General features: G+C 44.8%; 1 protein-coding gene across 1 annotated transcript; it reads left to right on the forward strand.

Annotated features, from left to right (window-relative positions):
* Nucleotides 1-834: 834 nt before the first annotated feature.
* LOC124990418 (basic proline-rich protein-like) lies at nucleotides 835-11,001 on the forward strand (the record flags this gene model as incomplete). The annotated part of the gene is given in 3 exon segments (XM_047560503.1): nucleotides 835-967; nucleotides 9,320-9,996; nucleotides 10,402-11,001. Coding segments are annotated over 3 exon segments (1,410 nt in total), but the record flags the coding sequence as incomplete, so codon positions are not given.
* Between the last annotated feature and the right edge of the window lie 5,665 nt (nucleotides 11,002-16,666).

Below are 16,666 nucleotides of genomic sequence, written 5' to 3' on the forward strand. Positions count from 1 at the left end.
TTTTTGACACTAATATAGAATTCTACAGAAGAATCTGGGAACTATCTTAGCACTGTGTGCTGCATCAAAGACTTCCTTGAAGAGAGGTGACATCCTTTATCTTTAGGGACACTGGTCACAAATATTCCTAGGAGTGGAGATAACTAGGAATATGGCATGAACATTTGGTGTATGTTTGTGATGCAAAATGGATTTAAAATTCACATAGACACAGAGCACGTAGTAGGTGCTCAAAGATTTTATCAACTGAGCGTTGACTGAACCTAAGAAGAGAAGCCACATGCCAAAGGGAAAACCAGTCCCTGAGGGATGGGAGAGGCAAAATCAGCAAGCACATCCCCTTCCCCATTAGGGGAAAAGGAATGGAAACAAACAGCAAAAACATTTGGCACATTGTTAAACACTGGAAAGCTGTTGCTTTTGAAATAATAACACAACTGTGCAGTCTCATTAGAGAGTCCAACGGGAAAAGAAAAGAAATACGCACAGCCAATTTCCTTCCCGTTCCTGTAGTTACTAGCAAATTTTTTAAAGCACCAAATAGGCTAAGTCCTTTTCCATCACCTTTTGTTCATTTATTCATTCAATGGCTGTTCCTGTCTTATTCTGTGCCAGACCCTAGAATCCAGGAGCTGAGGACACCACCATGACCAAGACAGACCTAAGGTCCCGCCCTCCTGGAACTCACACTCTAGACAGCAAATGAAAGCTCAGCTGCATAGGATATCAGTTGACAAAGGTAGATGACATGGGTGACAAGTGCCATTGGAATAGTGAGGCAGGGAAAGGGGACGTGGGGGCAGAGCAGTTTTAAACAGGATGATCAGGGAGAGCATGATGGAGAAGGTGATGTTTGAGCGGAAATCGGAGGACTTGCAGAAGCAAGCGGGATGGATGTCTGAAGTAGAACATGCCTCGTGTGCTCTAGGGCAACTAGGAAATGTGTGGAGAGAGCGGGGAGAGTCAGGTAGGTGTAGGATGAGGTTGGAGGAGAAAATAGAATGACATAGAGAGCTTACAGGCTATTGGAAAGACATGGCATTTATTCTGAGTAAGATGAGAAGGAGTGACATGATGTGACTTGCATTTTAGCATGCCCTGGCCACAGTGTTAGGAGTCAAGTGTGGGATGAAGGAAATCAGTTAGGAGGTTCTGGAAAAAATTCAGGAGAGGGATGATGGTGGTCTGGACCAGGGTGGTAGCAGGGGAGGCAGTGAGAGGTGGGTGGATTCTAGGCGTATTGTGAAGGTGGAAGAGAGATGATTTGCAGAGTGGGAGGGGGAAAGATTCATCAAGGATGATTCCAAGGTTTTGAACCTGAACAGTGAAAGGTAAGAGTTGCTATTAACTGATAGGAGGCATGTTCCCCCTACTGGGTTTGGGGAAGAAAAGCAGAAGTGTGTCTTTGATTGTGTAAAGTTTGATATATATGTTTTAAAAATTATTTTATATATATATTTTAGTTGTTGATGGACCTTTATTTTATTCATTGACGTATATGTGGTGCTGAGAATTGAACCCAGGGCCTCACACATGTTATGCAAGTGCTCTACCACTGAGCCACAATCCCAGTCCCACGTTTGATATATCATATGTATATAATTTTTATCTTTCTTTTCTATCTGCCTATCTGTCTGAAGCCCAAGGTAGAGGTTTTTATTTAGAGAGGACAACAAGTCAGGGAATGGGACCCTGGGACTTGAGCAACCAAGAGACCTGTGAAGTTGGAGAGAGTAGATTCTGGGGAGTCAAGTGAAGAAACTTCCAAGAAGCATCAATTATGTCTGTTGCATCCAAGGCTGGCGAGAAGCTGAGCAAAGTGAGGACTGAGGATTGATCGTCGGACTTAGTGCCATGGAAGTCAGTGGTGTGTTCAAGAAGAATAACTTCAACAGGCTGAGGTAGGGTGACAGTGGGACTACTGAGGTTTAGGAGAAATAGATGAAAGGTAATCAGTAAATAGAGATAACTCTTGAGTTTTGGGGCTAAAAGCAGGTGTAGAAAGAAGAAAGTGTAGCTGCAGGGGGCTGTCAGTCAATGGAGGGCTTGGCTTCTGAAGTGTGGCCAATATTACAGCACATTTATGTAAACACTAGTCAGTGCCAAGAAAGCTTGTTGTTCAGGGCAGGAAGAGAACAAGGACTTTAAAGAATATGATAATGTTAGGATCAGACTTCCTTAACAAGACTCCCAAAGCACAAGAAATCAAAGCAAGAATCAATAAATGGGATGGACTCAAACTAAAAAGCTTTTTCTCAGCAAAGGATACAATCAATAATGTGAAAAGAGAGCCTACAGAGTGGGAGAAAATCTTTTCCACATGCACTTCAGATACAGCACTAATCTCCAAAATTTATATAGAACTTACAAAGCTTTACACCAAAAATACAAAGAACCCAATCAATAAATGGGCCAAGGAACTGGACAGACAGTTTACAGAAGAAGATATACAGGTGATTAATAAATAAATGAAAAAGTGTTCAACATCTCTACTAATTAGAGAAATGCAAATTAAAACAACTCTAAGATTTCATCTTACTCCAATTAGAATGGCTATTATCAACTAGATATTGGTGTGGATGTGGGGAAAAAGGCACACTTTTACATTGCTGGTGGGGTTGCAAATTGGTGCTGCCACTCTGGAAAGCAGTGTGGAATGGACCCACCTTTTGATCCAGTCATCCTACTCCTCGGTTTATACCCAAAGGACTTAAAATCAGCAAACTACAGTAATACAGCCACATCAATGTTTATAGCAGCTCAATTCACAATAGTCAGATAGTGGAACCAACCTACACACCCTTCAACAGATGAATGGATAAAGAAACTGTGGTACATATACACAATGGAATATTATTCAGCCATAAAGAAGAATAATATTATTGAATTTGCAGATAAATTGATGGAATTGGAGAATATCATGCTAAGTGAAATAAGCCAATCCCAAAAAACCAAAGGTTGAAAGTTTTCCCTGATAAGTGGACGATGATATATAATGGGGGTTGGGGAGTGGGTGTGAGAGAAAAATGGAGGAATTTTATATTACATAGAGAGAAATGAGAGGGGGGAAGGGGCAGTGGTATGAAAAATGGTGGAATGAGACAGACATCCTTACCCTATGTACATAATTACATGAATGGTATGAGTCTACATTGTGCACTACCATAGAAATGAAAAGTTGTACCCCATTTGTGTACAATGAATCACAATGCAGTCTGTAAAAATAATTTTAAAAGAATGTGATAATGAAGGAAATGGGGAGGGAAAACTGGCCACTTTGCTTGTCTCAAATCTTTAGGTGAAGATCGAAGTAGAATGACCTCAGTTATAAAGTACAAGAATGTATCCACAAAATACCCGAAGAAATCTGCATGCGCAGTGGACATGTAACCTCTCCGTTATCTTCTCCCTGCTTGTAGGTGGGATGTGGCCCTTCTTTATATTCCAACCTGCCCTGCTGGGGCCTGTGTAGCCCTGGGATGAAACACATGCTGATGGGATGATCCAACAGAAAGGGAAAACTGCTGATGCAAGACAGGAAAGGATTCTGGAGAAATGTCACCGAGTTGGCAAAGGATATTGGAACCAGAGTACAAGCGTAGAGGCTGGCCTCAGGCGCACAGGGGAGTCGCCGTGACGAGAGGAGGGAAGATGAATGTTTGGGCACAGACACAGGGAGGTAGGAGGTAGTTGAAATGATGGGATGCTGCCAATGTCTTCTTATTGCTTCCATTTTCTCAGTGAAACAGGAAGCAAGACTAGGGGCTGAAAGTGAGGGGGAGGGGAGAAATGTAAGAGGCATGAGAAGAGACACCCCCGGTGTAAGGGTTAAATAAGGTGACACAGCACGGCCTGGCACGTAGGAGGAGACCCTTAGAAATGTTCATGCCTCCCCCGCTCATTGCAGGGAAATTCTCTACCACCTCTGTGACCATTGCCCATAACACTTTTTTTTTAATACTGGGGAATGAATGAACCAGGGACACTTGCTTTACCCCCTAAGCTATATCTGCAGTTCATTCGTTTTTACTTTTTAATTTGAGACAGGATCTCACTAAGCTGCTGAAGCCTCATTAAGTTGCTGAGGCTGGCCTCCAACTTGTGATCCTTCCCAGCCTCCTGAATCACTGGGATTACAGGCATGCACTGCCATTCCTGGCTCCATAATTAAATTATACACATTGTTACATTTATTATAATATTTCATGCTCATTATAGAAAATGATGGAAAATACGGAAAAGTATAAGGGAAAAATTCTCTCAGGATATTTCTCTAATGAAAACAGCTCTTAGCAGTTTGATATATAACCTTCCAACACACTTTCCTATAAATACATTATATATATTTATCTTTACACATTGTTTTTTCACTTCACATTGTATTTGACTATTTTCCCATGTCACTAGGTAGTGTCCCAAAATATGACTTAATGTCAACACAGCAGCCTATCATGTGACAGGCATACCATTTATTTCAAAACTTCCCCATTTTTAATATTAAGGTTCATGCCAACTTTTCACATTTATAACTAACACTGCAAGAAACACTCTTACAGAGAAATCTTTACACTCTGATGAGTTCTTTAGAGTAACATTTAGGAGTGGAATTATTAGATCAAAGGGCAGGGCCTTTTAATAAAGGCTTTTCTTAGGTACTGCCAAACTGCCTTCCTGAAAAGTCATGCTGATTTACACTCTTCTAGCAGTGTATGATAGTGTATGACATTCTTAGAATCTTTCTAAGGCAGTATTTTTTTTTTTTTTTTTTTTTTTTTTTGCGGTGCTGGGGATCCAACCCAGGGCCTTGTGCTTGCAAGGCAAGCACTCTACCGACTGAGCTATCTCCCCAGCCCTCTAAGGCAGTATTAAATCACTGTTTTAGATTCTTTTCTTAAGGACTTGCGGATGTCAACTTCTTTTAAGTGTACTCTGTGTTTTTAGGGACTGCCTCTGTGTTTGGGATTAGAAAAAACCAAAAACACTCCTCCTCTCCACAGAAACGTGTTGAAGCAGCTGGCGTTGTCTGGTTTGATCCCACTCTAGGACACTTCCCTGCATGAGGACCCCCAGCTCCCGAGAAGCTCTGTGAAAGACTGGCAAAATCCTGCAGCTGATTCCTCACTGCCAAGTTCTCCAGGAGGCTCCTCCAGTCCCTTCCTGCCCCTAGATGGCACCTCCATATCAGGGTGACTTTGCTTCTGCAGGATTCCTTCCAAATCCCGCTAGACAAAAAGTCCTTTTTAATATTCCACGAAGAAGAAAAAAAAATATTCTACAAAGAGAGATTTCATCATATCCTGGAACTGGCAAACAGGGGCCACCAGAGCAGAGACGCAGCTGGGAAGAGGGCGGCCAGCGTGCGGGTTCCATGCTCTGTCGCTGAGCCAGGAGGCTCTTCTTCACATTAAGTACTCCTGCCCACCAGCCCAAGGAAACTGAAGCCACTACACTATTACCACTATTTTTTTTAAATGCTTACTTCTCAAATATCCTTAACACTCCTTTTATTCGAGACCCAGCTTGTCCATTTTTATCCACAGACCCTCTGAATAGAAGCTTTAGCCAGAAAGGAAGATATTCTGGCAAATTTCTAGGAAGTAGAAAAACTTCCTTTTCAAACTGATTATTTTGTTAGAGATGTCTTTATTCTCACTCTGCATCATTACACACACACACACACACACACCTACCACCCATCCATCCCCCCATTCTTACCATATCACACACATACACACTACCCCCAGACACACGTTCGTACTGCCCATCAGACCCCGCTGCACACACACACACACCTCACACCCAAACACCCATCTGCATAATTTATATGCACGTTTACCCCACACCACATACACCCACCACACATCCACACATGTTCCCGCCATATCCATCCCCACATTCATACCATACAATGCCCATCACACTGCACACACACAATGCCATGCACACTCACACACAAGGCAAAATGACCTATGTGGCTTAATCACACTTTTTTTTTTGTATGGCAACACACGCGTGCATATCCCAACATCACCCCCATGACCACCTCCACATCCAAGGCCCGCATACACACGCCTCTGCCCCCTCCTCCCCTCCTCCCTCCCCTCCTCCATTCTTTACAAACATGTGGTTCTGTGACTTATATCAGGACGACAGGCATGTGTGCTGTCCTGGCTACACTTCCTGCCCCAACAGACACCTAAGTGCCTCAGGCATCTTGATTCCCGCTCCTGAGGAGGGAGGGAAAGGAGCTCTGGGATGGATCAGAGGATTAATTAGAAATTAGCGAGGCAGTAGCTTAGTCCAGAGCAAGTCTCGGTCCGAGACCTTCTCCCAGCTTGCTCATTAACATGGCTCATGGAATTCACAATCTGGACTAAATTAAGTCTAGGCCAGATGGTCAGGGGTAGACAATAAGAACCTCGAAGTGCCCACCCTTCTAATTTTCTTCCGTGTTCTTCATTTAAAGATAAAGAGATTTTAAAAATAAATCTCAGAGGTATGAAGGAGCCACAACCACACAGCTCTGCTAATTAGAAAGAGCAGATCTAATCAATGCCTACCGTCAGCCCTACAGATTATCCGTGGTAACATTTTCATGCTGCAGTGGTTCCTGGTTCCAGCCCCTCCTTCAGAGTCACTCCCTTTCCCCCCTTAGCTAAAGTACTCTCAGAGACCATGAGCTTTGTTTTTTGGTCCCGGGGATTGAATTCAGGACCACTCAACCACTCAACCACTCAACCACATCCCCAGCCCTTTTTTGTATTTTATTTAGAGACAGTCTCACTGAGTTGTTTAGCACCTCACTAAGTTGCTGAGGCTGACTTCGAACTCATAATCCTCCTGTCTCAGCCTCCCGAGCTGCTGGGATTACAGGTGTGTGCCGCAGCCCATCTCCATGAGCTATTTTTAATACCTACCTTGGAAAAACATCTTCAACAAGTAAATCTACTGCAAACTACCCCAGCCAGGCACACCAGAGCCAAGGCTAAACGAAGACCCCAGTACTCCTGTGTTGTTATCACCCATGCTGTTTTGGCCTTTCCTTTAGTTTAGATGATTAAAAAGCATCCCCTGTTGAATAGAGGTGTCAACTGTGAGTCACTCGTGCTGAGTAAATTGTTTCAACCATTGGAACATTTCCAAATGCCAGTACAGGTGGTAGATGGCAGTGGTTAAGATCTTGGTCCTGGAATCAAAGAGTCTTATGTTTGGATCTTGGCTGCACCCCTGAGCCACAGAGCCTGAGTCAAGGTCTCTGTAAAATGAATAACAGGAATCACTTCTAAGAGTAGGTAGAAAGGATTGAATAAGATGGTGCACTGTGCCTGGTGAAGCTGCAATAAATGGTAGCTGTTACTATTGTGAGTGTGTTCTAAGTGTCTGGCCCTGAAATATCTGATGGGTGGGCTCATCATTGTAGAACTTTCTTTGCCCTGATAGTACTTTGCAAGAGGAAATAAGGAAGGGAGACTTTAGCAGCATATTTTCAAAAACATGAACTGTTGCCTGTTAGTTGTGGTGAGAGATCAGCAGGTTGTCCCAGTGCTTCAATCAACCTGTCCTCAGCATCAGGGGCACTGGTCACCAGAACGGTGTCCTTTCCTTTCCCCTAGCTCCCCTAAGGAAACCACCTTTGTCTGTTTTAATTTATTCACCCATTTGGAAAGAGGTCTCCCTTCTCTGTTATGCTAAATTGGCAAGTCATTATTATAGTTAAGAATACTTGTTATTACCAGTCGATCTCTCTTTCAATAGTAAATTATTATTATGTACTTGGCTAAAAAGGCCTGTGCTGTTTTAATGTGTAAAGGCCAATTAAGCAGAACAACAAAATTTGAAGTAATAATGATGACATCTTGCCTTTCCATGGTGCATTTATTTTGCACGTCCGTAGTACGTCAGCAGGCTGCTCTCTGACCTCCCTTGGCCAAGAAATCCTGGCATCATGCCTTTATTCTGTTTGGAACCCAAAGTTTTTTAGGTCACATGTCCCTTTGGAAATCTCTGTGCAGTGCATCCTCAGGCTCTTTACGACAGCTGTGCCAGGCTGAGCCAACCCTGGTTGTGGTGAGATGAGACTGTTTTTCTACAAACATGTACCTCTGACCCCAAAGAGGCAGTTTCTTTATTATGGCCATTTATTATTTACAAAGCACTGCAGGTGTACACGGTATTTTATGAGTCACAAAGACAAGGTCCCTGCCCTGTGGACTGAGAGGTTTTATCCAGCATTTCATCTATCTGAGCCAAGCTGTGGGGATGCAAGGCAAGCAGGGCTGATGACCCAAGAGTGGCATCTGGGGTGTCAGAGTAGAAGGAAGGATTTCGGATGAGGAATTTAAATGGGGGAAATCTAAGCAGGTGCATGCAACTTGAGGTATCACTCAGGATCTAGCAAAGTTGACTGCTGCTCTGTGATCCAGCCTAGGGAAGACACATTCTGCCCATGTGCCTTGGAACAGGTGAGGAGGGAAAAGTTCAAAGAGTGGGAAGAGACAGCAAAGACTCTGTCAGACCCAAGAGCCTTTTATACCAGTGTGTACCTCTTCTCCCTGATGTTCGCCTGTCGTTTTGGTTTGGGGAGTGATGGAGACAAGAAGGAGCATTAGTTCTCTCTTTTTTAGTGTATTATTATTAGTTACTGTGTAGCTTTAAGCAGATTCATTTTCCTCCTCAAGAAGAGCAAATTTCATGTTGCTTGGACTTGAGTCTTCAGCCACTCCCTACTGCTGGGCAATTACTCTTCTGTCTTGGCCAGGCCAGCCTAATGGTATCTCCCAGGCATTGAAGGTTGCCACTACCTCCCTGCACTCTCCATCCATGAGCCTCACAAACTCTCATGGAGTAGCTCCAAGGGCACAGGCCCCGGCCTACAAAGATGAACGAGACCCCATTCTTGCCCCCAGGAAGCAATAGACAAATGAGATGTGAAAAGGCAGTGACGTTGGTACCAAAGCTGCCCTCTCCTGCAGGAGGAGACAGAGGATTTGGCAATGTGTGCACACATTCCTTTGAGGCTTCCAATCATTCATTTGGCACATTCCTGGGTTCCCACCCTCTGGAACAAGAGCTCCCACCCTTGGAAGGCTCAGAAACCCAGCCTTGCCCTGGGCTCAGGAAAATCTGATCATGTCTCTGGCATGGGATTCTTTCTGCTCAGAGCTCAGGGCTTAGTCCAATACCAGGCAGGTTTTGCAGTCAGCCAGAAACAGATATAAATTTAGCTGAGCAGCACTAGTGAAAGTAAAATAGATTCTGTGTACCAAATATGCACCAGATGATTCTGCTTCCTACCAGTCCTATAAAGCTGGTTAACAAGCCTACTGCCCTTCATCTCCATCACCACCACCACCACCATCACAATCACCATCACCACCAATACCACCACCATCACCATAATCACTACCACCAACAGAAATACCACCACCACCATCATCACCACCACCACCATCATCACCACCACCACCATCACCACCACCATTGCCATCATCACCATCACCACCACCACCACCACCACTATCACCTTCATCACTACCACCACCAGAAACACCACCACCACCACCACCACCACCATCACCATCATCACTACCACCACCAGAAACACCACCACCACCACCATCACCATCATCACTACCACCACCAGAAATACCACTACCACCACCACCACCACCATCATCACCACCAACACCACCACCATCACCACCACCACCACCACCACCATCATCACTACCACCATCACCACCACCACCACCATCACCACCACCAACAACACCACCACCACCACCATCATCACCACCAACACCACCACCATCACCACCACCACCACCACCACCATCATCACTACCACCATCACCACCACCACCACCATCACCACCAACAACAACACCACCACCACCACCATCATCACCACCAACACCACCACCATCACCACCACCACCACCACCACCATCATTACCACCACCACCACCACCATTACCACCACCACCACCACCATCACCACCATCATCACCACCAACAACAACACGACCATCACCATCAATACCATCACCATCACCACCACCACTACCATCACCACCACCACCACCATCACCATCACCAATACCACCACCATCACCATCATCACTACCACCACCAGATACACCACCACCACCATCACCATCATCACTACCACCACCAGAAACACCACCACCATCATCATCACCACCATCACCACCAACACCAACACCAACACCATCACCACCACCATCATCACCATCACCACCACCACCACCGCCATCACCATCATCACCATCACCACCATCACCACCATCACTATCACCACCAGACACACCACCACCACCATCACCACCACTACCACCACCACCAACAACAACAACACGACCATCACCATCAATACCATCACCGCCACCACCACCACTACCATCACCACCACCACCACCATCACCGCCACCAATACCACCACCATCACCATCATCTCTACCACCATCAGAAATACCACCACCATCATCACCACCACCACCACCGCCATCACCATCATCACCATCACCACCACTACCACCATCACCATCATCACTACCACCACCAGAAACACCACCACCACCATCACCACCACCGACACCAACACCATCACCACCACCACCACTGCCGCCATCGCCATCATCACCATCATCACCATCACCATCATCACTATCGCCACCAGACACACCACCACCACCACCACCATCACCACCACCACCACCACCACCACCATCATCACCACCAACACCACCACCATCACCATCATCACTACCACCACCACCAACACCACCATCACCATTAATACCATCACCACCACCACCACCATCACCACCACCACTACCATCACCATCATCACTACCACCATCACCAACACCACCACCACCACCACCACCACCATCACCATCATCACTACCACCATCACCACCACCACCACCATCATCACCACCACCACCACCATCACCACCACCATCATCACCATCATCACCACCACCATCATCACCACCACTACCACCACCACATCATCATCATCCTCATCTTATTAAAAGCCCTCTGGTACTTGGTGTTTGCAGAATACTCTGATTCTGATGTCTAGCTGAGAATATCTCCTGTTCCCTTCCTCCTCATTTGTCTCTCCCAACCTCTACATCCCAGTCATGTCTGTGCTCTGGGTTATTGCTCCCTCCATAGGAAATCCATGCTTCCTCTCCCCTTGTCTCAGTTCACTTCCCGCTCTGTTCCATCTTTATATTCCCTTTCTCTTTTCAAGCCAGTATCTCTCTCTGTTTGAGAAACAACAAACATTGTCTCTCAAAGTCGGGTCTTCCCTTCTCTTGCATCAGAATTATCTAGGGAATATGTTGATGGTGCATATTTCTGGGAACCTGTATGCCAACCCCCCATGCTAATTCAGGGAACTTAATTGTGGTCTGTGGACATTTGCATTTTAACAAGTTCCCTGCCACAGAGTTTGAGAAATACTGTCCAACACTCTTTTTTTCCAATAAGAGCCAAAGACTCAGCTTTAGTTTTTCAGTTTCCCAGTTTAGAGAGACTCCAACCATAAATGAGTCATAGAAGGGACACCAAGTGACATGTTAGAACTGGCTTGTCACTTGGAAAAGCAAAATCTTTAGGAAATTTTCAAGCTGGTCATTAACCCTTTGATAGTTTGAAAGTCAGCTATGAGAAGAGTATTTACATGACAGGAATCATCAAATACTATAAATCAAGGCTTTAGACAAAGAACTGGTTTAAGCACATCCCTGGACACCAAGTATCATCCAGGTCTGCTCTGCAATAAGCAGATGAGACTAAGAAGGCCCAAGTGCTAAAGGCCTATTCAAGGACTTGCAACAAGTGAGGATGATCCCTGTTCTGGATGCATGAAAGTCTTTTTCCTTCTTCATAAATGCTTTGCACCTGTTGGGAGGCTGGTTTGTAAGGATTTCTCCACAAAGTTTATATGAGTGTCTATCACTCTGTGAGTCTGTTGTGGTTCTTTGATCACAGACACAATTCTGGATCCCTTAAACAGAAAGGAAGCCCAACTGAAGGGTCTCACTGAGTTCACAGATTTGGAAGAAAGTCTGGAATCCAGGCTCAAAGAAGGATTGAGTTAGGGTGCTAATGGAGATGTGGAAGGGCGTAGGCAACCAGGGCAAGATGGAGAGTGAGGAGGTTTGGGGGCAGGGCCAGAAAAAAGGAGCATGGAGGATCTTCTGATGAGGTCAACTTCCTAGTTGATGAATGTGCTCATGGACGAGAGCAGGGGACCCAATCAGACAGACACTTCTGTACTCATGCTCCTAAGTGGGGAATCCAATAGAAAAAGTAAAACAGATGTGAATACAGGAGGCACAGTCAACAACAGTGAGGAGAATGTGAAGAGTGGAGAAGATTAGGAAAGGAAGAAATTCCAGAGACATCAAAAGAACAAGCCCAAACTCCCCCACTGTATTGGGAAGCTCTGGGGCCCCTTCTCTTCAGAGAAGTCTGTCACTGTTGCTTGCAATAAATCAGCTGTTTGCTTGCTATCCCTGTGTCCTATTCTTCAATTCTTTACTGAACAGAGACAATTAACTCAGTACCCCTAGATGGTAACAATGCCTCAGGATTCCACAGAGTAGGAACTACTGGGAGGTCCCTTCAGGAAGATCTTGCTGGATTGAACTAACTCCAAACTCCTCTTTCCAGCCTTGCTTCACTCCTCTCAAAATAACAAGTCCTTGAGGACAGTCTGATTGCCTGGGGCCCTTGCTCCTCTCTCTCTCTCTCTCTCTCTCTCTCTCTCTCTCTCTCTCTCTCTCTCTCTCTTTCTCTCTCTCTCTTTTTTTTTTTTTTTTTTTTTTTTGTAAACAGGGATTGAACCCCAGGGCACTTAACCACTGAGTCACAACTCCAGTCTGTTTTATTTTTTATTTTGAGACAGGGTCTTGCCAAGTTGCTTAGGTCCTCACTAAGTTGCTGAGGCTGGTTTTGAACTTGCATCCTCCAACCTCAGCCTCCAGAGTCACGTGGATTAAAGGCATGCACCACTGTGCCCAGCCTGGCTCATCTCTTAGGTGGGTTCCTTGATTGACCACCCTCAAAACTGCACCAAATGAGTGAAAGGTAGTTCCCCTCAAAGAAATCACTGCCAGATAGACAAAAACCCAATTCAATATGATGACATGTTCCAGGGGGCTTGATTCAGGATCTCCTTCCTCTTCCCACCGATGCCCCACGCAGGTGGTATGCCTTAGGTATGTCCTGCCTTTGACTTGGTGCTGGCATTGGGAAACCTGCACTGAGCTTTCATATGCTTACTCCGAGAGTTCCCAGTCTTCTGTTCAGGTCTGGTACCCTCTCATTGTATTGACTATCATCTAGAAGTTAATAAGCCTCAAGTATGGTTTTGTCCATTGCACCTCTCCACTGTGGAAGCATTTCTCAGATCCAACTCTCCTTTCATTCTTGCTGCCATTGCCTTCATTCAAATTTGTGTCACCTCCTCTCAGTCTTTTGTGCCAGACTCTGGACTCTTCCTCCATCTTCATTTTCTTCTTGCCCAACCCACACTCTGCCTGTACCAACTTACTTCTTAAGAGTGGATAAATCATCGCATTCCCATCCACAAATGGCATCCAATAACTACTTTTCTCCTCTTTTTCTCAAAATGAAATCTATGCCCCCACCTACCACACAAGGTTTCTTGGGAACTGATCTTGACCTGTCCCTTGCTCAACCCATCTGCCCCTTGCTGCAGACCCTGGCCTTTGCTTCTGGACCTCTCAGCAGACATACCAAGCCTTCCTCACTCCTGTCACTTGTCCCATGCTTTTCCTCTGCATGCAGTGTCTCTGTTTAGAATCTTTCCTCAGAAATGTCTTACTCATCTTTTATGACCCAGAGCCCAAGCTAGAAAATGTGGGCTGAATGGCAGTGTGTCAGGTGGATGGGAAAGTGGAGATTGCCTTGGTGAGACTCCACAGATCTGCTCAGCCAGGTTTTATTCTGTCTTCTATGTTCCCATGACTCTGTTCATAAACTACTCTTTCCATTTCTGTGTATGTATTTACATGTACCTTTCAACTTACCATGGGCATTTATCAAGTTTTTGACACCCAGGAATCTTTTCACATCCTTCCTATATTTGTGGAATTCTGTTTTATCAATCCCCACATCCTACCTCTGAGGGCAGGTATGTACTTTCCTGGGTCCCCTTTTGGCTAGGGTGCAGGATGTGTGGGCACCACACATACCTGTGCGGGACCCTGAACCAGAACCTATCATGGAAAGCCACGACGTGTAGGAAGAGCAAAGGCAGCACATATCCACCAGTCTCATCTGATGGGAGCATCCAGGGCCCCACATCGACCAGGTCACCAGTTCAAGTTGCATATTTGTGCTGACAACAGCACCAGGATTGTCTCTTCTCAACTAGTTCTGCAGTTTTAGGGGCATTATTTCTAGATATATAGCTCCCCAGAGATTTTGTGATCTAACTGATTTTATTTAACAAATTCATTTTTCTGCTTAAAGTAGTTAGAGTTGGTTTCTAGTTTTTGCAACCAAGAAACTAAGAACATTTTTAATCTGAAACACTTCCCAGAGCAGAGACCACAGCTGTTTACTTATTTATTCCCTGTACAATGTGCAATACTTAGTTGCTTAGGACAGTTCAAAGAGCCATATTAGTTTAGCAGTATAGCTCAATGGTAGAGCACTTGCCTAGCATGTAGGAGGTACTGGATTTGATCTTCAGCAGCAGAAAAAAAAAAAAAAAAGGAACATAGGAAAAAAATATAAGATTAATTTTTATGTGGAATTCCTTTACTGTTTGACTTTTCCATAAAGCTTGGAATTTCATTTTATGTCATTTTTTAAATGCCATTATGTTCTTTCCTTCTTTTTGTTTCTTCCCCACACAGGTTAATGGAAGGATTAAATGAATTTCACCACGTGAAATGTGAAAGCATTTTTCAGAGGTAGTGACAGCACAGACTGCTTGTGCTCCTTCTCCTTATAAGACCCTGGAAAGATTTCCTTTTGTGAGGGGTCTTGGCAAGCATTAGGGCAGAATTCTGGAGGCCTTTGATTTCATACGGTGTTTGGTGAAGTCTCACCTTATTTTCTCAAGGTCAAGATAGAAAATGTGAGCTGAATGATAAGGCATTAGGTAGATGGGGTAAGTGGAGATTGCTGGCTGCCCGTGAACATTGCATCCGCCCGTCCTCCCTGGAGCCTCCATACAGGCAGCTGCACCTTCGTGTCTAGTTCTCTCCACTGGAATGTGAGCAGCAGTGATGTGTGCCCCCTTGAGACGTGCCCACAAACCTCCCATACTCACTCCTCCATGCTCTTTATCCCCTTTCCTGCTGCTTGGAACGATGACAAACAGAGCAACTTAGGAAGCTACGGACTGAGGACAGGAGAGTTGTTGCTGCCTGGGTCCCTGACTGATGGTGAGAAGATGACATACCAAAGTGGGGATGGCCTAGACTTTAATACAAGAGTGTCAGTCTATTTTTATGTTGCTATAACAAAATATCACAGGCTGGGTAATTTATAATGGACAGAAAAGTGTTTTGGCTTATGGTTCCAAAGACCAGTAAGCATAAGAGCACAGCCCCAGTGTCTGGCAAGGGTATTTGTGCTTCATCATCTCACAGTGATGGAAGAGCAAGAAAGCAAGGGGAAGGAGGGGTGGCAAATTCACTCTTGCGACAATCTACTCTCAAAATAACCAACCCACTCCTGTGATGACGTTCATCCATTCATGAGGGAAGAGACGTAATTTCCTAATTGCCTCTTTTCAGGCCCCACCTCCCAACACCAATGCATTGGTGATTAAGTTTCCAACTCATGAACTTTGAGGGACACATCCAAACCATAGCAAAGGGAAATAAGCTTGTAAGTCTGCTCAGCCTCTGAGTGGTTGAGGGGGTCTCATGACTGAAGTGAAGTTCCTTCAATACCCAGGGTTAGCTGGCTTAAAGCATATCTGAAGAATGGTGACATTATTCGTCATTGACATGGATGGAGAACACCGGTGGCATGCCACTGGGTTCTGTCTTTGACGCCGATGCAGGCTACTTGGAGCAATAATTCACACTAAACTGGGGGAGCTGTTACCAGATTTAAAGATGACATGATGCTGAGAGGAATAGCTGGACAAATTCAAAAAGATCTCGGCAAGATAAAAGTAACAGGTGTTCAAGCACAGGGCCCTGGGTTCGATCCCCAGCACTGCAAAAAAAAAAAAAAAAAAAAAAAAAAAAGTAACAGGTGTTATTTTCTAAGCACTTAATGTGAGCCTGGCTCTGGGTTAAATGCTTTCCATACACGATCTTGTTTAATGCTTATGCTAATCCTATAATGTAAGAATATTGTCTCCCTTTCCAAAATGAGAAAGCAGTACTGTCCAGAAATTAAATAGAGAACTGATAAATGATCTCACTGAGATTGGAACCGGGACTCTATTCCTGACCACTTCACTTGGCATGGCTCTGTATCCAGGTTTGTTGGGACAGTCCTGATTATGCCTGTTGTCTCAATACAGTTATTAATAGCAAAGTGGCTCCCTCTTTCAGTCTTACAACTGTCACAATTTGGGTGACAAATTATACAGTCACCTTAGTGATTCTGCTGGGTCTAAAACTAGCAAGAT

Source organism: Sciurus carolinensis, chromosome 1 (genome assembly GCF_902686445.1).
Source record: "Sciurus carolinensis chromosome 1, mSciCar1.2, whole genome shotgun sequence".
Taxonomy (NCBI): domain Eukaryota; kingdom Metazoa; phylum Chordata; class Mammalia; order Rodentia; family Sciuridae; genus Sciurus; species Sciurus carolinensis.